At 42.5% G+C, this 17904-nt stretch overlaps 2 protein-coding genes across 3 annotated transcripts in view; both read left to right on the top strand.

Moving 5' to 3' along the window:
• rph3aa (rabphilin 3A homolog (mouse), a) overlaps nucleotides 1-2967 on the top strand; it is a 65859-nt gene extending 62892 nt beyond the window's left edge. Inside the window, exon 17 of the transcript XR_011310994.1 lies at nucleotides 2953-2967. The gene's annotated coding sequence lies outside the window, so the exon portion shown is untranslated. The remainder of the gene's footprint in view (nucleotides 1-2952) is intronic.
• The window catches only part of ttc28 (tetratricopeptide repeat domain 28), a 107167-nt gene that overhangs the window by 24643 nt on the left and 64620 nt on the right, over nucleotides 1-17904 (top strand). Inside the window, exon 1 of one of the 2 annotated variants that reach the window (XM_069700775.1) lies at nucleotides 6050-6340. The exons of the other annotated variant lie outside the window; for it this stretch is intronic. Coding sequence (XP_069556876.1) covers nucleotides 6287-6340 — 54 coding nt within the window. The 5' untranslated portion in view covers nucleotides 6050-6286. Of the gene's footprint in view, nucleotides 1-6049; nucleotides 6341-17904 lie in introns of those variants that run through there. 2 annotated transcript variants of the gene reach the window in all.

Here is a 17904-nt window from a genome sequence, read left to right as displayed (position 1 = left end):
GTGTGTGTGTGTTTGAGCTCCGTGTGTGTGTGTATTGTGTCTGTGATTGTGCCAATACGTCTTTTGGGTGCAGCGAGTCGTTGTGCTGCGTGCAGGATGCAGATGACAGTCACATTGTCTGACAAGGACGGGGCACGAACGAGCGTAATGAAATAAAATATTGTTTCCAGCCTCTCACCTCCTTCAATATTCAGCTTCTGTACGGAAACACACACACACACACACACACACACACACACACACACACACACACACACACACACACACACACACACACACACACACACACACACACACACACACACACACACACACACAGATGCTTGTCACTCCTCATATCAGTCACCAAATGTCATTGTGAAATCCTTGGTTTCTACAGTAATGTAATATTTCCTCCCCGTTGTCCTTTTGTAGAAATGTGATAAATCTGACAGGTCAGGAGTCGAACACTTTATGTTAGGAAGGGGATGCGGCCAGAGGGGTAGCCGGGGACCTGCACGCCACACATCACCACATCCAAGTATGAATGGTTACAGTTTCTTTGTTAATATCAGAACTTCTCTACGAAGTGACTGTTTGGTGCTGGAAAGTCAATCAAATGACATTACAGACATAAAATCACAAAGAGAAGCAAAACGACCAAAAATAGTGACCTAAAACCACCAAAGAGATTCAAAATCCTTTCAAAATTAGTCAAACAGATGCAAAACCATCACAGAGTGACAATAAATGACCACAAAAAGATGCAAAATCACCACAAAATGACTTTCAAATGAGCTTAAATAGATGCAAACCATCACAAATTTCTTAAATATGTCAAAAAACTGCCAAACTAACACCAAATGATGCAAAACATCACAAAATCATCCTAAAATGACCTCAGATAGATGCAAACCATCACTAAATTTCTCAGTGACTAATAAAGATGCAAAACCACCACAAAGAGATATAAAACAACCACAAAATGACTCAAAATGAACTTTAAGAGATGCAAAATTGCTACAAAATGACCTTGAAAGGAGATCAAATAGATGCAACAAGTAGGAGCTAAGCCTATTCATTGATAATATTCCAAATTAGAAAATTGTTTATTTGGTAATAATTTATTAGACTGAATAAACACTGTGATATTAATAATGTATGGTTATTATTTGCCAGGAGCCTTGACACATATTTACTTATTTCCCCAAATGTGCCTCCGATCTCTGAATCTGTGCTCGAGTCTACATGTCGTAACTTTGTAAACCCAGCGCTGGTGTTACCGTGGTTACACACACTGTTTATATAAAGACATCGACAATTAGCCAGATGCTGGAGGTGTGTTTGGTTGACCAATGATTGAGGGTAGTGAGGTTAATAATGATGTTAAAATACTAAACACATAAAGCCCTCCTTCCTCCCTTTGTTTAATTAAACTGGATCAATCACTTTCTCTTAATAACTATTTCTTATAGTTTGTTTTTAGGTTGAGTGTAAAATCTGTTCAGGGAGTACAGATTCAAAATATTCTCTTGGCTACCTCTGGTGCATTTAGAGCAATGTTTATTAATGGGAGCTCCATCCTTTAAATAAATAAAAAAATTGAGCTCAGTGTAAGTCAGTAATATCTTTCTACTTTCCAAAGATTAATATCACTGCACGTTCAGAGATTTTCTTCTATTTCTAAAAAAAATGTTTTCCGATGAATTATTCAGTTCGACTGTTTCTTGCATCTCAGATTTATCCAAATATAAATCAGATTTATTTATTTATCCAAAGATAAACCAGCAGGACCGAAGGTGCGTTCACACTCGCTGCTCCGTGTCGTACTCGGGTACATCAGAAACCGGAGAGCTGGATGTTTGATTCGTGTGGACTTTGAGAACTGTACAGGGGAACAGTACGAAGGTCCGTCACTTTCACACCTGAAAGTCCGAACTAAGGTTCATGGGGCGTGTCTGTTTGATTGACAGCCCTGTGGTGCAGTCAGGTTACAGCTATCGGTGGGCGGGTCGTAGTATCAGATCGAGTCAGATCTACGTCTCGCTCCTCCCCCCAGCTCATCCAAATATGGTCACTTCCTGCTCAAAACTGCTCCGAACTAGCAAGATGGCGACGGTCAAACTCAGAGGCTTCTGCCTCAACTGTTGCTCATAAAATCAAAGCCTCCTTCGTAACGGCGGACATCCTGAGTATTTGGTTTCATCAGAAAGAAGCTGTCAGCACCATGATGTTGATAAACCCTCTGTAATGCCACGAGGTTTGTTTTCCCACTGAAGTCATCTGTTGCTAATAAAAAGCAGCTCTGGAAACGTCCCGAGAATTTAACATCTCTTTGACACTTGACAGCCAGAAAAGTTTTAGGCTTTTATAAGCAGTCGGCAGATCGAGGGAGGCGGGTTAAGAGGAGGGGCAGCTTGTCATCCGTTACCTTACCCCCTTCTTCTTCCTCCTGTCCAGTTACACCCGCGTTACATCACTGCCAGCTTGCCTTGATCTTCTCGGCCCGTTGTGTTCCCCAACACGAGCACACGGTACAGCTGGTGTCTTGTTTACGGTGGAACATGTGCTCAATTAAGTGCTTAATGCCACATCAACTAGACGCAGTAAGGTGATCCTCAGAGAGAGATGGAGCTGTCTACTTCCTGGTCACGAACACATCAGCAGAAGATGGCGCAGTGACAAATAAATAACGTGTTAAAAAGTGTTCTTAGCTTCCGGGTCTGAAAAATGAGGCCGATGCAGAAGTGCCTTAAGCTGCAATACCATCGAGTTCCACTAGAGGTTGGCTCCAAAAACCCTCCGACTCCGTAGACTCCCATTCAACTAACCTCATAAAATTCTAAGTCAATAAATGTTTCCCACCAGTTATCTCGGTGTTGTCAGCTAAAGTCACTCCTTCTTATTAGTTTTCTGGCGGTCCATCTGTCATTAATTAGACAATAAGCGCCAAAAAGATGTTTTTTGGGGGAGTGTCTGTTTGATTGACAGGCCTGTGGTGCTGTCAGGTTACAGTTATCGGTGGGCGGGACGTAGTATCGTCAGGTTTCCAATCAGATCAGTCAAGTCCACCGCTGGCTCCTCCCCCAGCTCGTCCAAATATGGTCACTTCCTGCTCCAAACTGAAACCAAAAAAAAGAACTTTGAGCGTTCAGCGCAGAATAAACGCTCATCAAGTCGTTACACTGATGTCGTTCAAAAAACCGCAACGCTCCGATTAACAAACATTTAAAACATACGCTGCGCTCGGGAATAAACTGCTTTGGCGGACGTAGGCCTTTAACGTCCATGGGTAAAAGTGACATCAGCATAAAATAACAACAATTAAAGTCGCCCTATTTTTGACTCTCTGCACTTTACATTTCCATATCACGTTTTATTTGCAGTGAGTCGGTGAACAATAGCAGCAGCTGATGTTAGCTGAGATGGCTCGCAGTGATAGAGCCGGGGTTATCACTCAGCTGATGACCAAATTAAAGCCACAGTGGGGCTTCACACGGAGCTCCGAGTGGTAATTCTCCTCCAAATCTAATTTGCCCTTTGTCGTTTATTTCTGGAGATTAGGTTGTTCTTTAAATGACTGACAGTCGGCCACAAGCGGACCCTTCACACCGTGTGTGTGTGTGTGTGTGTGTGTGTGTGTGTGTGTGTGTGTGTGTGTGTGTGTGTGTGTGTGTGTTGTTTCTCTTATTGGAAATGGGGCTAGTGATCTTCATCCTTCACTACAATTTACCTTCACTGTCACTTTGTGAACTTAATTTCTCTTATTGATTCAGGGAACCCATTACCGTCATGCACAAACAGATTCTCAGTATAACGACATGGAAGCCTTTGAATTTTGACCTTTGTCTTGCGTCAGGAGACCAAAATGTTTCCATCTGGTCGGGTGGAGCCAAACAAAAAAGATGAGGAGGAAGTTTGTGAATGATGAGGGGCATCAAAGAATCGGTTTTATTTTGAAAAAGACCTTCATTCACTTTGATTCGAGAGCTAGATTTATACACCTCATATGTAATGCCACCTGATTAAGGCTGGGTATTTTTCAAAACCTTTGTTTTGATTAAAAAAAAAAGTTATGAAATGTATTTCAAGAAAAAGAAAATTACATCACAAATTACATTTCACATCTTTTGTTTTCATGCAGTTTGGAGGGGGAGAGTGTTACCCAGGTTATTTTCCGTAGCATTTAGCCAGGCTAAAAATAAGTGTTAAAATGAAAAAGGTTGTGGTTGTATGAATAGACTATATAAAAGTGGACGTAGCTTCCAGATCTGACGAGTGAGGCCAATGCGTAAGTGCCATAAAGTGCAATACTACCAAGGCCACTAGGGGCTACCTCCAAAAATAGGTGGGCGGGGCTTAGTGTCCTCAAGTTCCTGGTCAATCTCAACTGCTCCTCCCCAGCTCATCCAAATATGGTCATGTCTGGCTCCAAAATAGCAAGATGGCAACAGCCGAAATGTTTAACCAATGGCTGACGTCACAGTACGGACGTTCGTATACACTTTTATAGCAACATAAAACAATATAATGAAACCCGTCAGCTGGTATGTGTATTTCCTTTGTCTTATTTATATTCTGTCCTCTTTCTGTCTTGCACATACGTGAGGCGTTTCATCATCTTTTGATTTCAGTGAGTCTCTCTCTTCAGGCAACTTTGCCATCCTCAACCATCGTTGCGCTCCGGTTCTCTGCAGGCTTTGTGGATGTCGGGACTCGCTCCCCTCTGTCTTTGTTTATGCAGGGTAAAGGATCCTTAAAGGCTTTTCTGTGGGACCCCATGTCCCTGCCCTCTCAACTTCCCTGATCCACAATAACATCAGCCTCGGCTCCGATTTCAAACGGCCCTCCCCGCCACCCCGAGCGCGGAGACGCAAAGCGGAGGTGTTGGGTTCTCCTCGTGCCTCCACATGTGTTTCTCTCGGTGTGAAAACGGACCACGTGGTTCCTGTTTCCAGACACGACAACCATTTCAAACATTTGAGCAAAACCGCTCCGAACTAGCAAGATGGCGGCGGCCACAATCTGAACTCGGGGCTTTAATAACGGCCGTTCGCAAACCAACGTGTGACGTCGCTGCTGCTTGCTGCTTGATAAGAATACCTTCGTAAACAGCAGCAGGTGACGTGGCGGAGGTCATGTGACAAACATCCAGCAAGGGGAGGTACTGACGCAAATTACAAAAGACACTGAAGGGGCTGCTTGGAAGCGTAAGTCACGAACTTTCTCCCGGGAGAAACGTGGGTGGAGTCCGGTAGTTTCTTTCCTAACCGTAAGCAGCATGTGGTTGTTTCCAAACCCCTAATCACTTAGCTTCCCACATGGGTTTCCTAAAGCACGCGACACTGAAACGTCACACTGATACGCCTCCCTCTAGTGGAGGGCACCTGTACTACATGCTGCTGTGCTGTGCGATCAAGTTCAAATTTCACAGTAATTTCCTGTTTTAGTGCAATTGCATATATTAACTTCACATGTGAAATTATATATGATATACTATTGTATACATCAGTAAAGCCTGTAAAGTCAGAATACTGCAGTTTATTTATGAAATATACGATTACGTTTTGTCAAATCCTGGAAATAATTAACAATTTTCACATTGTTATTTATTCTTAGACTTATTGACTAAAAGTAGGTTACAGCTTCTGTCAAGTGAGTGGGAGACAGAAAAAGACTGTGTGTGTGTGTGTGTGTGTGTGTGTGTGTGTGTGTGTGTGTGTGTGTCTTTGTGAGGACCAATTTGTGGATGTTTCTGGAATATTGAGAGCATTTTGGCTGTATGGTCCTCAGACTGGAACAAACCTTTAATGGGCTATTTGAAGATCTGGTTCAAGTGTTCAGAATTAAATATCAAGGAGAGTCCTAAGAAAGATAGAAATACGTGTGTGTGTGTGTGTGTGTGTGTGTGTGTGTGTGTGTGTGTGTGTGTGCGCGCGTGCGTGCGTGTGTGTGTGTGTGTGTTAGAGAGAGAGAGAGAGAGAGAGAGAGAGAGAGAGAGGAAGAGGAAGAGAGAGAGAGTCGGTGTTGGGTTTCCCTCTCCGCTCTCGGCTCAGTTGCGTCCTCGGAGCCGCTGGAGCTGCCGGTGCGCGCGGATGTTGCTCAGCCCGGACCGGCGGCTGGAGGACCGGACAGGACGGCACGCGCTGCTCGGTGTCACCGGCGTCATTTTAACGGGATTATAACTCATTTGCTCCTGCTACCATACCCCCCCCCCGCCCTCCAACGGGTCCGTTGCCAGCCGGTTTGGCGATGCCTCTGCCGCCGCGCACACACATCGCTCCGCACCGGCTGTCGTGACACTTTGATGCTGCACAAATCTGTTCGTACAAATATGATGAAATGGCAGCCCCGGAAGAAGGTGAGTGAACGGTTGACTCGGCACCAAAGTTGCGGAATGTGGCGGATGGGCCGACCGGCACCGGTCGGATCAACAGGGCTATTTAAACACTCCGAGAGAAAGCGCGGTCACGGACACTTTATTAAGGATAATCCATTAATAGCCCGCGTTTCAGAAAAGACATCGCAGCAACATGTCTGTGTGGGATTATTGGAGGATTATACAGGAGATGAAAAAATTCCACAAAGCCGAATTAAAGTCCCTGTAAACTCACCATTCACCGCAAAAAACACTCTTTAAGTCCCTGAAGTGAGACCAAAGAGAAATAATAATGTAGTAAAGGTCACAGTGGGAGATGAGGAGCCATAATACAGGAATTTTACAAAATTAAGACACCAAAAAGTACCTTAGAGTCAGTGTAGAGTCATGAATGACTGCTGTACACATCATGTTTGTTGCATTTTACATTCATCTTTAGTTAAGATTGAAGATTTAAGACTATAACTAAAAATTTTGTCCGAATTTTTTTTATAATTAATTGTTTCATTTATAAAAGAAAACGCCAAACATTTGTGCAGCTTTTGTTTTGTTTATTTTGAGTTGTTATTAGGGTGAAACTTTCTCTTTTACAAGGTCCTGAGATTTTACGAATCAAATTAGTGATTGATTAATTGTTAAGTCAATTGGCAATTTAATTGGTGAATAATTAGCCCAGTAATTCACCTGTCAGCCCATTAGAGCAATGACTCTCAGCTGGTTCAAACTCATCACCCGCATTTTTCCTTTGTCATTAAGTCAAAATGCAAATTTTTGAAATTTTTGAACCCTTAAAATGCATTTCACAAAAAAAAAAATAGTGCAGTAATACACAATGTAAATACTGAAAATCCAACAAAATTAAAGATTTATTTGAGTATGCTTCTCATACAAGTTTAAGCCGATGATGCTCCTCAAGTTTCTAGAATAGATTTTACTTTATGAAATAAAAAGGCAGATTTTTATCAAATCCTAAACCCGTCTACAAATGCTTGAATGAGTGCTGATTGATAATATGAGGTTAGTTTTGATCGTTGCCGTCATGACAACCGTATCGGCATCACGGGAAACATACGTCCTAAATTACAGTACAAAATCAGAAATTCTGTAGACTTCAAAATAAAAGTTGGACTATTTTCCCTTCTTCTTTCACAATTGCAACCCACTCGAAATGGCCTAGCGACCCACCGATTGGGTCGCGACCCATCAGTTTCGAACCACTGCACTAGCAGAGATCGTGTGAGGGTCACGTTTTTCCTCGCCTAGGCGTTAAAAGTATCTTAACTATGTTCCTTCCGTTTTGTTGTCGCATGAGACCGGAGTTTAAAGTTGTACACAACTCACATTTGATCTGTAGCTCCAACAGAGATACTTCCTGTAACGAGCTGCTGTTAGTCGCGTTTGCTGCCCTTGAATGACTAGCAGATGTTGGCCTGTCGCCGTGGATACCTAGCACTGTGTGGTGCGAGGGGATGGGCATTTCAAGAAAAACTACTGTCAGAAATTCGCTCTAAACCATTCGCACCGGGACATCTAATACCGGAATGGCTTTACCTGCAAACCTCCGGATCCCTGAAAGTAGCTTCTCTGTCTTCTCACTGGGTTAATTAATGGTGGTTGGCGAATTACCGCCACCTTCTGACGGGAGTAACACATTACAACCAGGCGCCGGTAAAAAAAAGGGGGAAATAAGGAAGAACGATAGTTGCATATACTAATACGTTTCTTATAATGACTATTGAGAAAATTCTAAATTCGTGGCCCATCCGTAGTTACAACGTGAAGTAATTTACATAATGTTACTTACGAAAATGTACATATTTGAACCCAAACCATGAATTTTTTGTGAACCTAACCAAGTGATTTTTTTTTGGTGCCGAAGTGGACATACAAAAACGTGACACGAACAAGGTATCCTAGTGGACGGACAGGTGTATTACACCTTTTTTACTTGATACACGGTTTAAATCTGATGGATTACGATGAAATTTGGTTGACTTTACTGAATATTTTCATGCTTTTCAGAGATACATTCAGATGGACTTCGGTGGTCATCTGACTTGTCTAAATATTAAAAAAAAAAAATCTGTGTTTTAAGTTCTGTACTTGAGTAAAGCAGTTTAATGTACCGCATGTTATCATGTCGAGGTTAGCCTTTAGCTCAAAGCCCAGCTGCTCCTGACTGTTGGTCTTTTCCGGCGTGAAGAGTTCCTTGTATAAGAGCAGCCCTTCCCAGTGCAGGAAAATATGTCTGAGCAGGCAGTTGCTGATATTTTAAAACCTCCTCCGTCTATCGAGTGGGAAGTGAGAACTGGCAGGGGATTCGACGCCTCACCAAATTTGTTTCTGGCTCAAAGATCACAAGGAGCATCGGTTCCTCTGGAAAGAGCGCGAGCCCTGATCCCGAAGAGGTTGATCCAGCTGTAAAGGCCGGAGAGTCCCCGGTGGGGTGGGGGGAGTTGCCCTCTTATCCGGCGGAGGGTGTTAACTGATAAGGCCAGACAGTCAGCTGTTGGAGCGCTAATGGCGCTGATGAGAGGAGACGAGGAACCCTAAGATTCATCCTGTATAATCCTCTGTAACTAATGCCGGAGCGTTTGATATTTGGGCAACTACCGCTGATATTTACGGGACTATTCTCGTATCCTAAAAGCATCCTTCTATCCGTGAAAAGGTTAAATAGCTGCAAACTGTCAGCGCTGAGTTTATAAGAGATACAACAGGCATTAACACTAAGTTCTTCCTGGTCACACTAGAAAGTGGCAAATTAATCAGTTATTTCTAGAAGCTTCAAGTAGAGAAAAGAGTTTGAAGTTTGAAGACCAAACTGTGTTCCAGATATTCAAGTTATATAATGTTAATTTTATGCTCTTTAAAGTTGAGTATTAATCACTTGCTGACTTTGCAGAAAACCTCGCAAAAATATTTTTAAATATATGTTCTGTGTTTCCATCAAAAAAGAAAATGCTCTTGCTTGTTTGTATTTCTTTAAACCAAATCACAGTCATGTCGGGCAGTGTTAAGCTCAGGATAAGGTGACTGTACCTTTCTAGGTGTGTCAGGAGGAACTTGTTTTGGTGGGACATTTGCACATCAGGTGGCGAGCGCTGGCATTAAAATGGATAAATCGAACCAAGCAGGTCGGACTTGAGGCACGATGGAGGTTGCTGCTCGGAGGTTGTTTGTTGTTGCTTCCAGTTGTGATGGGATTTTTAACACGATAACGAACAGATAAGGTGGAGGATTGAATGTCGGCTGAAATAGTCGGCCAGTGAAAGGTTTATAGAAATATTCTAAATCCAAGCATCAACCACATGTGAGGTGAGTGATGTCACCCGTTGGTTTGTGAACGTTATGAAGCCTCCAGTTCAGATTCTGTCCGCCACCATCTTGCTAGTTCGGAGCGGTTTGGAGCAGGAAGTGACCATATTTGGACGAGCTGGGGGAGGAGCCAGCGGTGGATCTGACTGATCCGATTGGAAACCTGACGACACTACGTCCCGCCCACCAATAGCTGTAACCTGACTGCACCACAGGCCTGTCAATCAAACAGACACGCCGCCAAAAACACATCTTTTTGAGGCCGAATATCAAAATAACAATGGAATTAATTTTAGAAAACTAATAAGGAGTGACACCATAATGACTTGTGCTTGAAAATGTATTGACTTCGTATTTTTAATGAGAGAAGTTGAATGGGAGTATATGGAGCCGACCTCTAGTGGCCCTCAGCGGTATTTTGGCACTTCCTCGTTGGCTTCACTTTGCAGCCCTGCAGGTTGCCGTTTGGTTGATCTACTGTTGGTACTTGGAAGGTCGTGTTCAGTGAATTTACTGCAGCTAATTTTGCAGCCGCCTGCTGCTGGAAACGAAGCTGCAGGAAACAGCGTTTATGTGGAAAGAAAAAACAAAACAAACAGCTTAAAAGAGCAGAAGGGAGCTCAATGTTTGACCTCTTTCACATTACATACACGTATTTGATCCATTTTACTTTTAAAGAAAGGAATAAGTCTGGCTTTAAAACCTTAAATGAACTTCTCTGTACTTTAAGCATCTAATTTACGTGATGTCCACACAGGATCCAAACTATATGGGTCAAGGAGGGATAAATAGTCATAAATCAGACACTAATGAGGACAAATATGGACATGCCTTCCGCACCTGCTCATTAGAGACGAAACTCTGGAGTATATGAAGAGATGGAGGTCAGCCGATTGTTTCAAACAACATTCAGAGAGAGGCAAATCATTAAGACAGATATTATCCAGCAGAAATCATTATTATTCATCTGTTCACTCATCCTTCATCCCTCGTCTTCCCACGGTATTCTGACAGTGATTTCAGTCCAGGTTCAGCTGATTTGACACATTTCCCATCCCTCCACGTTTTGATTTCTCTCTTTCTGGCCTCCGTACTCATTCTCATCACGCTTCTGTGCTCCCTCCCTTCTCTCCTCCCATCATAGTTTTAATTTCATTTCGTTCTTTAGATAAGATGACCCAGAAAGCACCAGCCAACTGCGTGCATGTTCGTGCACATGCTTTAATTTGTGCTGAGCAAAAAAGGGAATATTGATATTGGGGCATCTTACATCATTAAACACCGGTTTGATTCAGATGAAAACATCGCAGCTCACCTCGCATTCACTCTCTGCAGGAAAACAACTGTTTTTGTCCGTATTGTGAAATAAAACTCAAATCTGCTCTAATGTGAGTTGTTCTAAATATTCATCCACGCAACAAGTGTTGAAAAGAAAGCTTTCAAAGCCCACGGGACGACAACGAGAGCCGTACAGTCGATCTACGACACACGACGAGTCGTCCAACGAGTCTCTTTCAGAGGCTTTCGTCACCCTGCGAGCGTCCCGAGGCCGTTCAGCGTGCAAACCCGCAGCGAGGTGTCGGGTCAGCGCCGAGTCTGCAGAGAGCAAAACATGCGTCTCTTCTTCAAAGTAAACACTGGAGAAATACACAAGTCTCGAGTTTTGGGTGGACTCCGGCGCACCGTCAGCACTGGGAGAAGTCGACGTAATGAACGTCTTTTATTGTGACCGAAAATATCCTTTGAGACGAACTTAGACATAGTTTGGATTTGAAACTTGGACCAATCTTGCCTTTTTTTTTTTTTTTTTTTTACATAATCAAAAGGCTATATCTATGTATCTGTATTAATATGTTGCACTTCCGTATTTCTACACCAGCCCAGAGCGGACGAACCGAAGTCTGGATCTAGAGAAGGCGATTCTGGATAAAATCGGGGAAACTTTCTAAACGTCTGTGTTTACGCCACGTTGTCATTTGTCGCAGGAAAAAGTAGGAGCGCTTGATTTGACGCAGCAGATAGAAATGTGTCAGAATCGTTATCATGATTTTAATAGAATTAATCGTGCAGCCTTACTCGAAGGGGAAGGGTGAGGGTTGTGCATTTGGTCTGTCATTAATTAGATAATAAGCTTCAAGAAGATGTGTTTTTGGGGGCGTGTCTGTTTGATTGACAGGCCTGTGGTGCAGTCAGGTTACAGCTATCGGTGGGCGGGATGTGGTATCGTCAGGTTTCCAATCAGATCAGTCAGATCCACCACTCGCTCCTCCCCCAGCTCTTCCAAACACAGTCACTTCCTGCTCCAAACCGCTCCGAACTCAGAAGTGTTCATTTCCATTAAGTACTAAGTGTTATGTGCGTTAAGCTGAAGGCACAAAAACACGTTGATTTCTGGGTAAAATGAACAAAGTCTGCAGATACGTTGGCAGGTGATGCATTCATCTGCTATGATAAATTCCAATAAGTGCGAAACGGCAAGGCGATACACAAGTAAGTGTACTAACATGTAAAAGTACTATCTGTGAGTGTACTAAGGGAACGTATCTGCAGATTCGTATTGCAGTAATTTAGAGGAGAGAATTTGCTGAGAAGGATTGTGAAGTGTACCGATATTTAAGTTTAATGACAGTCCAACATTTTCTATGATTTATGAATGTTTTACCTCGAGCAGTGTGACTTTTATTCTACGTGTGTGTGTGTGTTTGTTTACTTATCCAGAAGAGTATTAAATATTAGTTTGATGAGTTGGTTGTTGACAGTCGGCAGATCTCCTGTGGATCTGAGTGTGTGTTGGTTTCAGGGAGCTGTACTGTAAGAGGACTCGCATGTTTTATTTTACAGACGTGTCTCTCTGAGGCATCGCTGTTTACCCGGCAGGAGTCCATGAAACATTTCATATTCTGCTCTGCTCGGTCGGTGTAATGTGTTTACTTACAATGCATCTAAGCTGCTTAAAGCTGCACTCCTGCTTCTGATTTAAGACTTAGCACTCCTTCTAAAACCCCCTCTGCACGAGGGCTCACCTCGGAGTCATTGTTCGAACATGTCCACCAAATAATCACCATGCTCTTTTATAATCCAGAGGAGAGATGCCCTGCAGGCTACAGATTTCTGCAGAGTGTGGTTCATGAAGAAACAAAAACAGAGATGGAAACTGACTCCAGCAGTTGATGATATTCTCCCTTCACACTCCAGGCAGCATGTCATCTCTAAAACATGGATGCGGAGCTGTTTAATGTTTCAGACACCAATGACACGGTTTATATATAAAAAAAAAAAAAAAATCTCACAGAGCTCAAATGTCTGGAATCAGCACATCATTATCACTCCGCTGTTCGTTCATCACTGCACGTAATAGACTGCATAGAGGCACATCTGACAGTACAGTGTGTTACAAGCTAGTTGTGAAGCCGTCTTTTACAGCCAGTGTTTGCAACTGAATGATAAACACATCCATAAACAAAGGACGTCAAAATACTGCTGTTTTGTCAAAGACGTCGGCGAGATACACAATAGGTGTTCTTTGGCGTTGTTACCATGACGACCCACGTCAAAACCAACACAAGACAAACATTGTTGTTGTTTTTTTTAAAGTACGTAAAGTAACTTGCATGACGTACGTAACATTGTATACGCTACATTACTTATTTTGACTCAAACCGCGAACCTTCTCCATATAACGAACCACAGGTTGTTTTGTTTTTTTGCGTGCATAAACTGAAGACACCAAGTGAGTCCGTATGAACGGTGCCCTCTTGTGGTATTCACGACGTCAGAACTCTAAAATTTCAATGAGCCTCGAGTTCACGAGTTGTGAGATGTTTGCTGACGTTTACGGAAAGGTCAGAGGCCATGGGAGTTCATGCTTGGTTGGATATTGAGATAATATATTGTAATTTTAGTCATGTAGAGTTTGCCTTCGTAACTTCGATAAATTGTTAGCCTCTGTGGCTTCTAGACGCTGTCCACGTTGCTGGTGAGCGTGACTTCCCATGTTGTAACCACGAGTCCTATTTGAACAGAGCATGAGTCTCTCTCTTCTAATTATCCAACATTTTCACGAGTTTTATGTGGTGATGAGAAAACGGGAGCAGTTATTTTTGGTAATAAAGTAAGTTTTGTTTAAAATAACTCACTAATGCCGTTAATACTTTCAGCACAGCATCTGGTGACGACATTTTTTGTGGAGTTTTCTTGAATTTGCGTTAATTTCGTTTTCCTGGAGGGACTGTATGTTACTCCAAGTATACTAAAGATAGCCTATCTAAGTGGCCTAACGTATCCTGGAAATAACAAAATATAAAAATGTCAATCTTAGATGATGACAATGTGATAATTCTGCAGATAAATTCAAAGTTAAAGATTTGAAAGGACGGAGGAGTCACGACTGAAGTAAAAAACTGTAACACTGCTTGTAATTGAAGCATCAGAGGTGGCTGTTATTTGAATAAGCTCGTCCTTCTGATCGTTTCCATATAAAATAACGACACGAGGAGTTATTTGATCTTCACTGCACACCGCTGATGTTTAAACAGTCTTAACAGTCTTTAACTGAAATGTGAAGTTTGGGTTTCAGTGGCGAATGCACTCACATTTTAAAGTGTCCTTGTGCCTGCTGCTTCACTTTTTCCCTCTTTGAATTTTTTCGGCGCAGAAAATGCTTTTTGCATAAAAGAAATTCCCTCGGTGCTGACCAAAGCCAGACTCTCCGTGTCTGCCTCCCTCAGAAATGCGGTGCATGTCCGGGCCGAGAGGACGCCGCTCCGCGAGGAGCTCATCGTGTTGATGGAGCTCCAATATCCTCGGGACATGTTTTTTTTTTTTTTCTCTCCTTGATATACCTCTCCATTTATTTCACGCCTATCACCGCGTCTGTTCGTCGAGATACTGGCTATTACCGAGGCCCTAATCTGTCCCAAGGAATGATGTTAGTCCCTCTCCGGCTCTCGTCGTTTCAGCTGCTCCTCCCTTCATCCTTTTACCGCTCTCCAGAGAGGAGGAGCACCAATAAAAAAAAAAAAAAAAAAAAGATGTCTTTCATGTAAGCAGAATACAGACAAGAGGATGGGACCATGTGTGACTGCGCTCCGCCCGTGTTTTCTTTTCCTTTTTTGTCTGTAACCTCCGTTCCAAAGAGATATTGCTGTCGCTCACACCCGACGACACTTTACACCCACTGAACCAGAACAGATGTGCAGGAACATCGGCCCGGTCTCACTTCATCTGCCTGTAATGACTCACTTTATCTGTGAATGGCTTTAAAATGTGTCTCGTGGGCCTTTTTATTTTTTCCAGCTCTTTCGGAACTCTTTTGCCTCCTTTCACTTTCCACTTTCAGATATTTCTTTTTGTGCTGCACTTCAGAAAGTGATGTAGTTTTTTTCCCCGTTACAATACGCATGCATCCGTGTGCGTAGCTTTGTGCGCTTCATAGCAAACAAATGGGATTCAACCAGTTGGAGTAAACGTGGAGTCACGTACTCCTTTTCAGTGCATTATTTATTTTAAAGAGCTCTGGTGGCTCGTGAACGAAAAAGAAAAGTCACGCTCGGTGAAAGCAACTTATTACGACTTTTCATTGTGACTCCGCCCTCTAGTGGCTGTCGCAATTATGACAGACATTGACTGTCTAGCTAGCGTCTGCTGGTATGTGAGGCGTTTAGGTAACGTGGGTAAATTGTAGCTGCAAAAAACAACCCGGGTTACGCTCTCCCTCTCTAAATGCATGGAAACTACAGATTTTGTTCCGCAATGTGCAATTAAATTGGATCTTTATAAGACTGGTATTAAATAAAAGTATTGTTCAGGAGCCCAGCACAAGCCTCCTACTTCTTTCCAAAGGTTGCAGTGAACCGTAAATGTCGTAGTTCTGTGTTTTATCCCTGCAGATCCTCGTTGTGGGTGTTCAGATCAAAAACGATGCAAAATTACAGAGAAAAATTTAGCAGGCTGCGTTCGTACGGGCAAAGTGAATTTTACCTCGTTGTTATCGACAAATGTTTTTGACCGTCGGACCACTTTTGAAGTCTTTTCTCATTTGGACATATAGGCAGACGTGCAGATGTTAGCTGTAGATAGCTGTCTGAGCAAATGTACACACTGACTGTGTGTGTGTGTGTGTGTGTGTGTGTGTGTTGTGAGTCCAGACTCGAATGGATCTCCAAGTTGAAGAACTTTCTTTCTTTCTTTTTTCTCTGACATATTTCCAACTTGTGCAGAGATGCACCAGCGTTCACTCCACCGAGGCGTCTATTTGCACGCGCTCGCATCTCGTCATTGACTTTGTGTACAATTTTGACACTTCTAAAATCAGCTTTTGCTCTCTTGGCGTCGTCTACAAGCTCGTCCGAGTCCTGATTTGTGTTACATTTTTTTTTTTTTTTTTTTTTAAATGTCTTCAAAATAGGTAGCGAGTAAAATAGTATAACAGAAAAAGCAACAACACGTTGCCTTGTATCTGCGTTGAGGCGCGACACTCCCCAGCCGCACGTAGATGATACAGCGAGAAGAGTGGAGCTCATCTCCAGACGTACAGTGAGTTCACAGTCTAGTGATGGACTTCCCGGTCACAGAGAAATCCTGAAGAGGCGCCTCCAGTCGAGGTCTGTGTTAGTTAATAGAGTGAGAGGCGGGAGAGTCAGTGTGCAGGAGGAATAAATAGACGAGGAGGAGGTGAAAGGGAGAGTGCGGTCTGTGGCGTGATGGGAATAACAGAACGAACAGGGGCTGTGTGTGTGTGTGTGTGTGTGTGCGTGCGTGCGTGCGTGCGTGCGTGCGTGCACGTGCGTGCGTGTGTGTGTGTGTCTCTACTGTAGTTGTGCATATGTTTGGTAGCTGAACCTATTTATAGCATCATACCTGCTTCAGGTCTCGGTGGAACTGACCCAACACTGGTGGGACGCCAGTATTTCACACTGTGTGTATACTGTAGGTGTGTTTATGTGTAGACACAGACATATGACTGTGATTCATGCATTTTTAATTTTGTAATTTTTTTGCAGTCACATTTTTTTTTTTTTTTTAAACATCTGAAAAGACAGATTTTTTGGAAACACTTGGAGAAAACTTTTATTCACACTGATGTGGTTGGTAGTTTTGAGGATCTTCTGGACATTCTGGTGAACTTTTTTTCATCAAAAATTGCTTTGAAACTGAGGAATTGCAATATTTTATTGTATCGTAATATGAGACTCGATATCGTCTTTGATTTTGGAAATCACAGTGTGGCATAATTGTCGTCTTTCTCTGGTTTTATAAGCTCTATTACAGGAAAGCTAACTTACCAGATTGTTGATTTTACACACTTTGACATTATAGCCACATTACTGATGATTATTTATTAGAAATCTCATTATATAAATATTCGGTAAAAGCACTAGTAGGTGAATGACTTCGGCACACCTATTTGATGTGGATTTTTGGAGCCTTCCCACAGAAAACTCGACCTTTTTCAATGCAATTTTACCTCCTTTTTGACCGTTATTATTGTGATATCTGTGTAAAGTTTTACAATAATTTGGAAAACAAGTGATGGGTGTGATGGACTGGCGACCTGTCCAGGGTGAACCCTGCCTTCACCCAATGTGAGCTGGGATAGGCTCCAGCCCCCTCGTGACCCTGTTCAGGATAAAGCGGGTATAGATAATGAATGGATGGATTGATGGATGGATGGAAAACAAGAGCGGATAATAAAGTCATTTAAGTCTGATGCTCTCCACAATGATTTGACTTAGGTGGTGCCCAAAATGGTTTGAATGCTGCACTTAAGCCTCATAATGTTTGGTGGCCGATAGTCACACTCTACATTATCGTTGCACAATCAATATTGAGGTATTTGGTTAAAAAGAATGCGATATTCGATTTTGCCCATTTTGCCCAGCCCTACTTGCCAGACTTGTTCAGAGAGAATGCAAAACCTTTGAAAACATGAAGAAAATTTGGACTGAGGCCTTTGAAAACTTTCCTCTGTTATTTTTATCGGCTCAAATAACTGTTTATTCTTACATATTATTCCGATATCTATTGAAAATGTGAACCAAAAAATTGACATGCTTTCAGGAGAGTTGTCACGTTATATCTGTATAAGGCGGCAGTATTGTTTCTTCACGCCATTTATCGTTTTCTATGAAACAAATAAATAAATGAGGTGAGGCAGCAATTCATGATTTGAAATTATCATTGCTCTATTTAATACAGATAATACAACAATCCATTTCTAACCTGAATTA

Source organism: Brachyistius frenatus, unplaced genomic scaffold (genome assembly GCF_029030835.1).
Source record: "Brachyistius frenatus isolate BFR_SWC_R1_liver_20210118 unplaced genomic scaffold, ASM2903083v1 Contig_3, whole genome shotgun sequence".
In the NCBI taxonomy this organism is placed as follows: domain Eukaryota; kingdom Metazoa; phylum Chordata; class Actinopteri; family Embiotocidae; genus Brachyistius; species Brachyistius frenatus.
The sequence above is the reverse complement of the archived record's forward strand: the minus strand, read 5'-3'. Positions and strand labels throughout refer to the sequence as shown.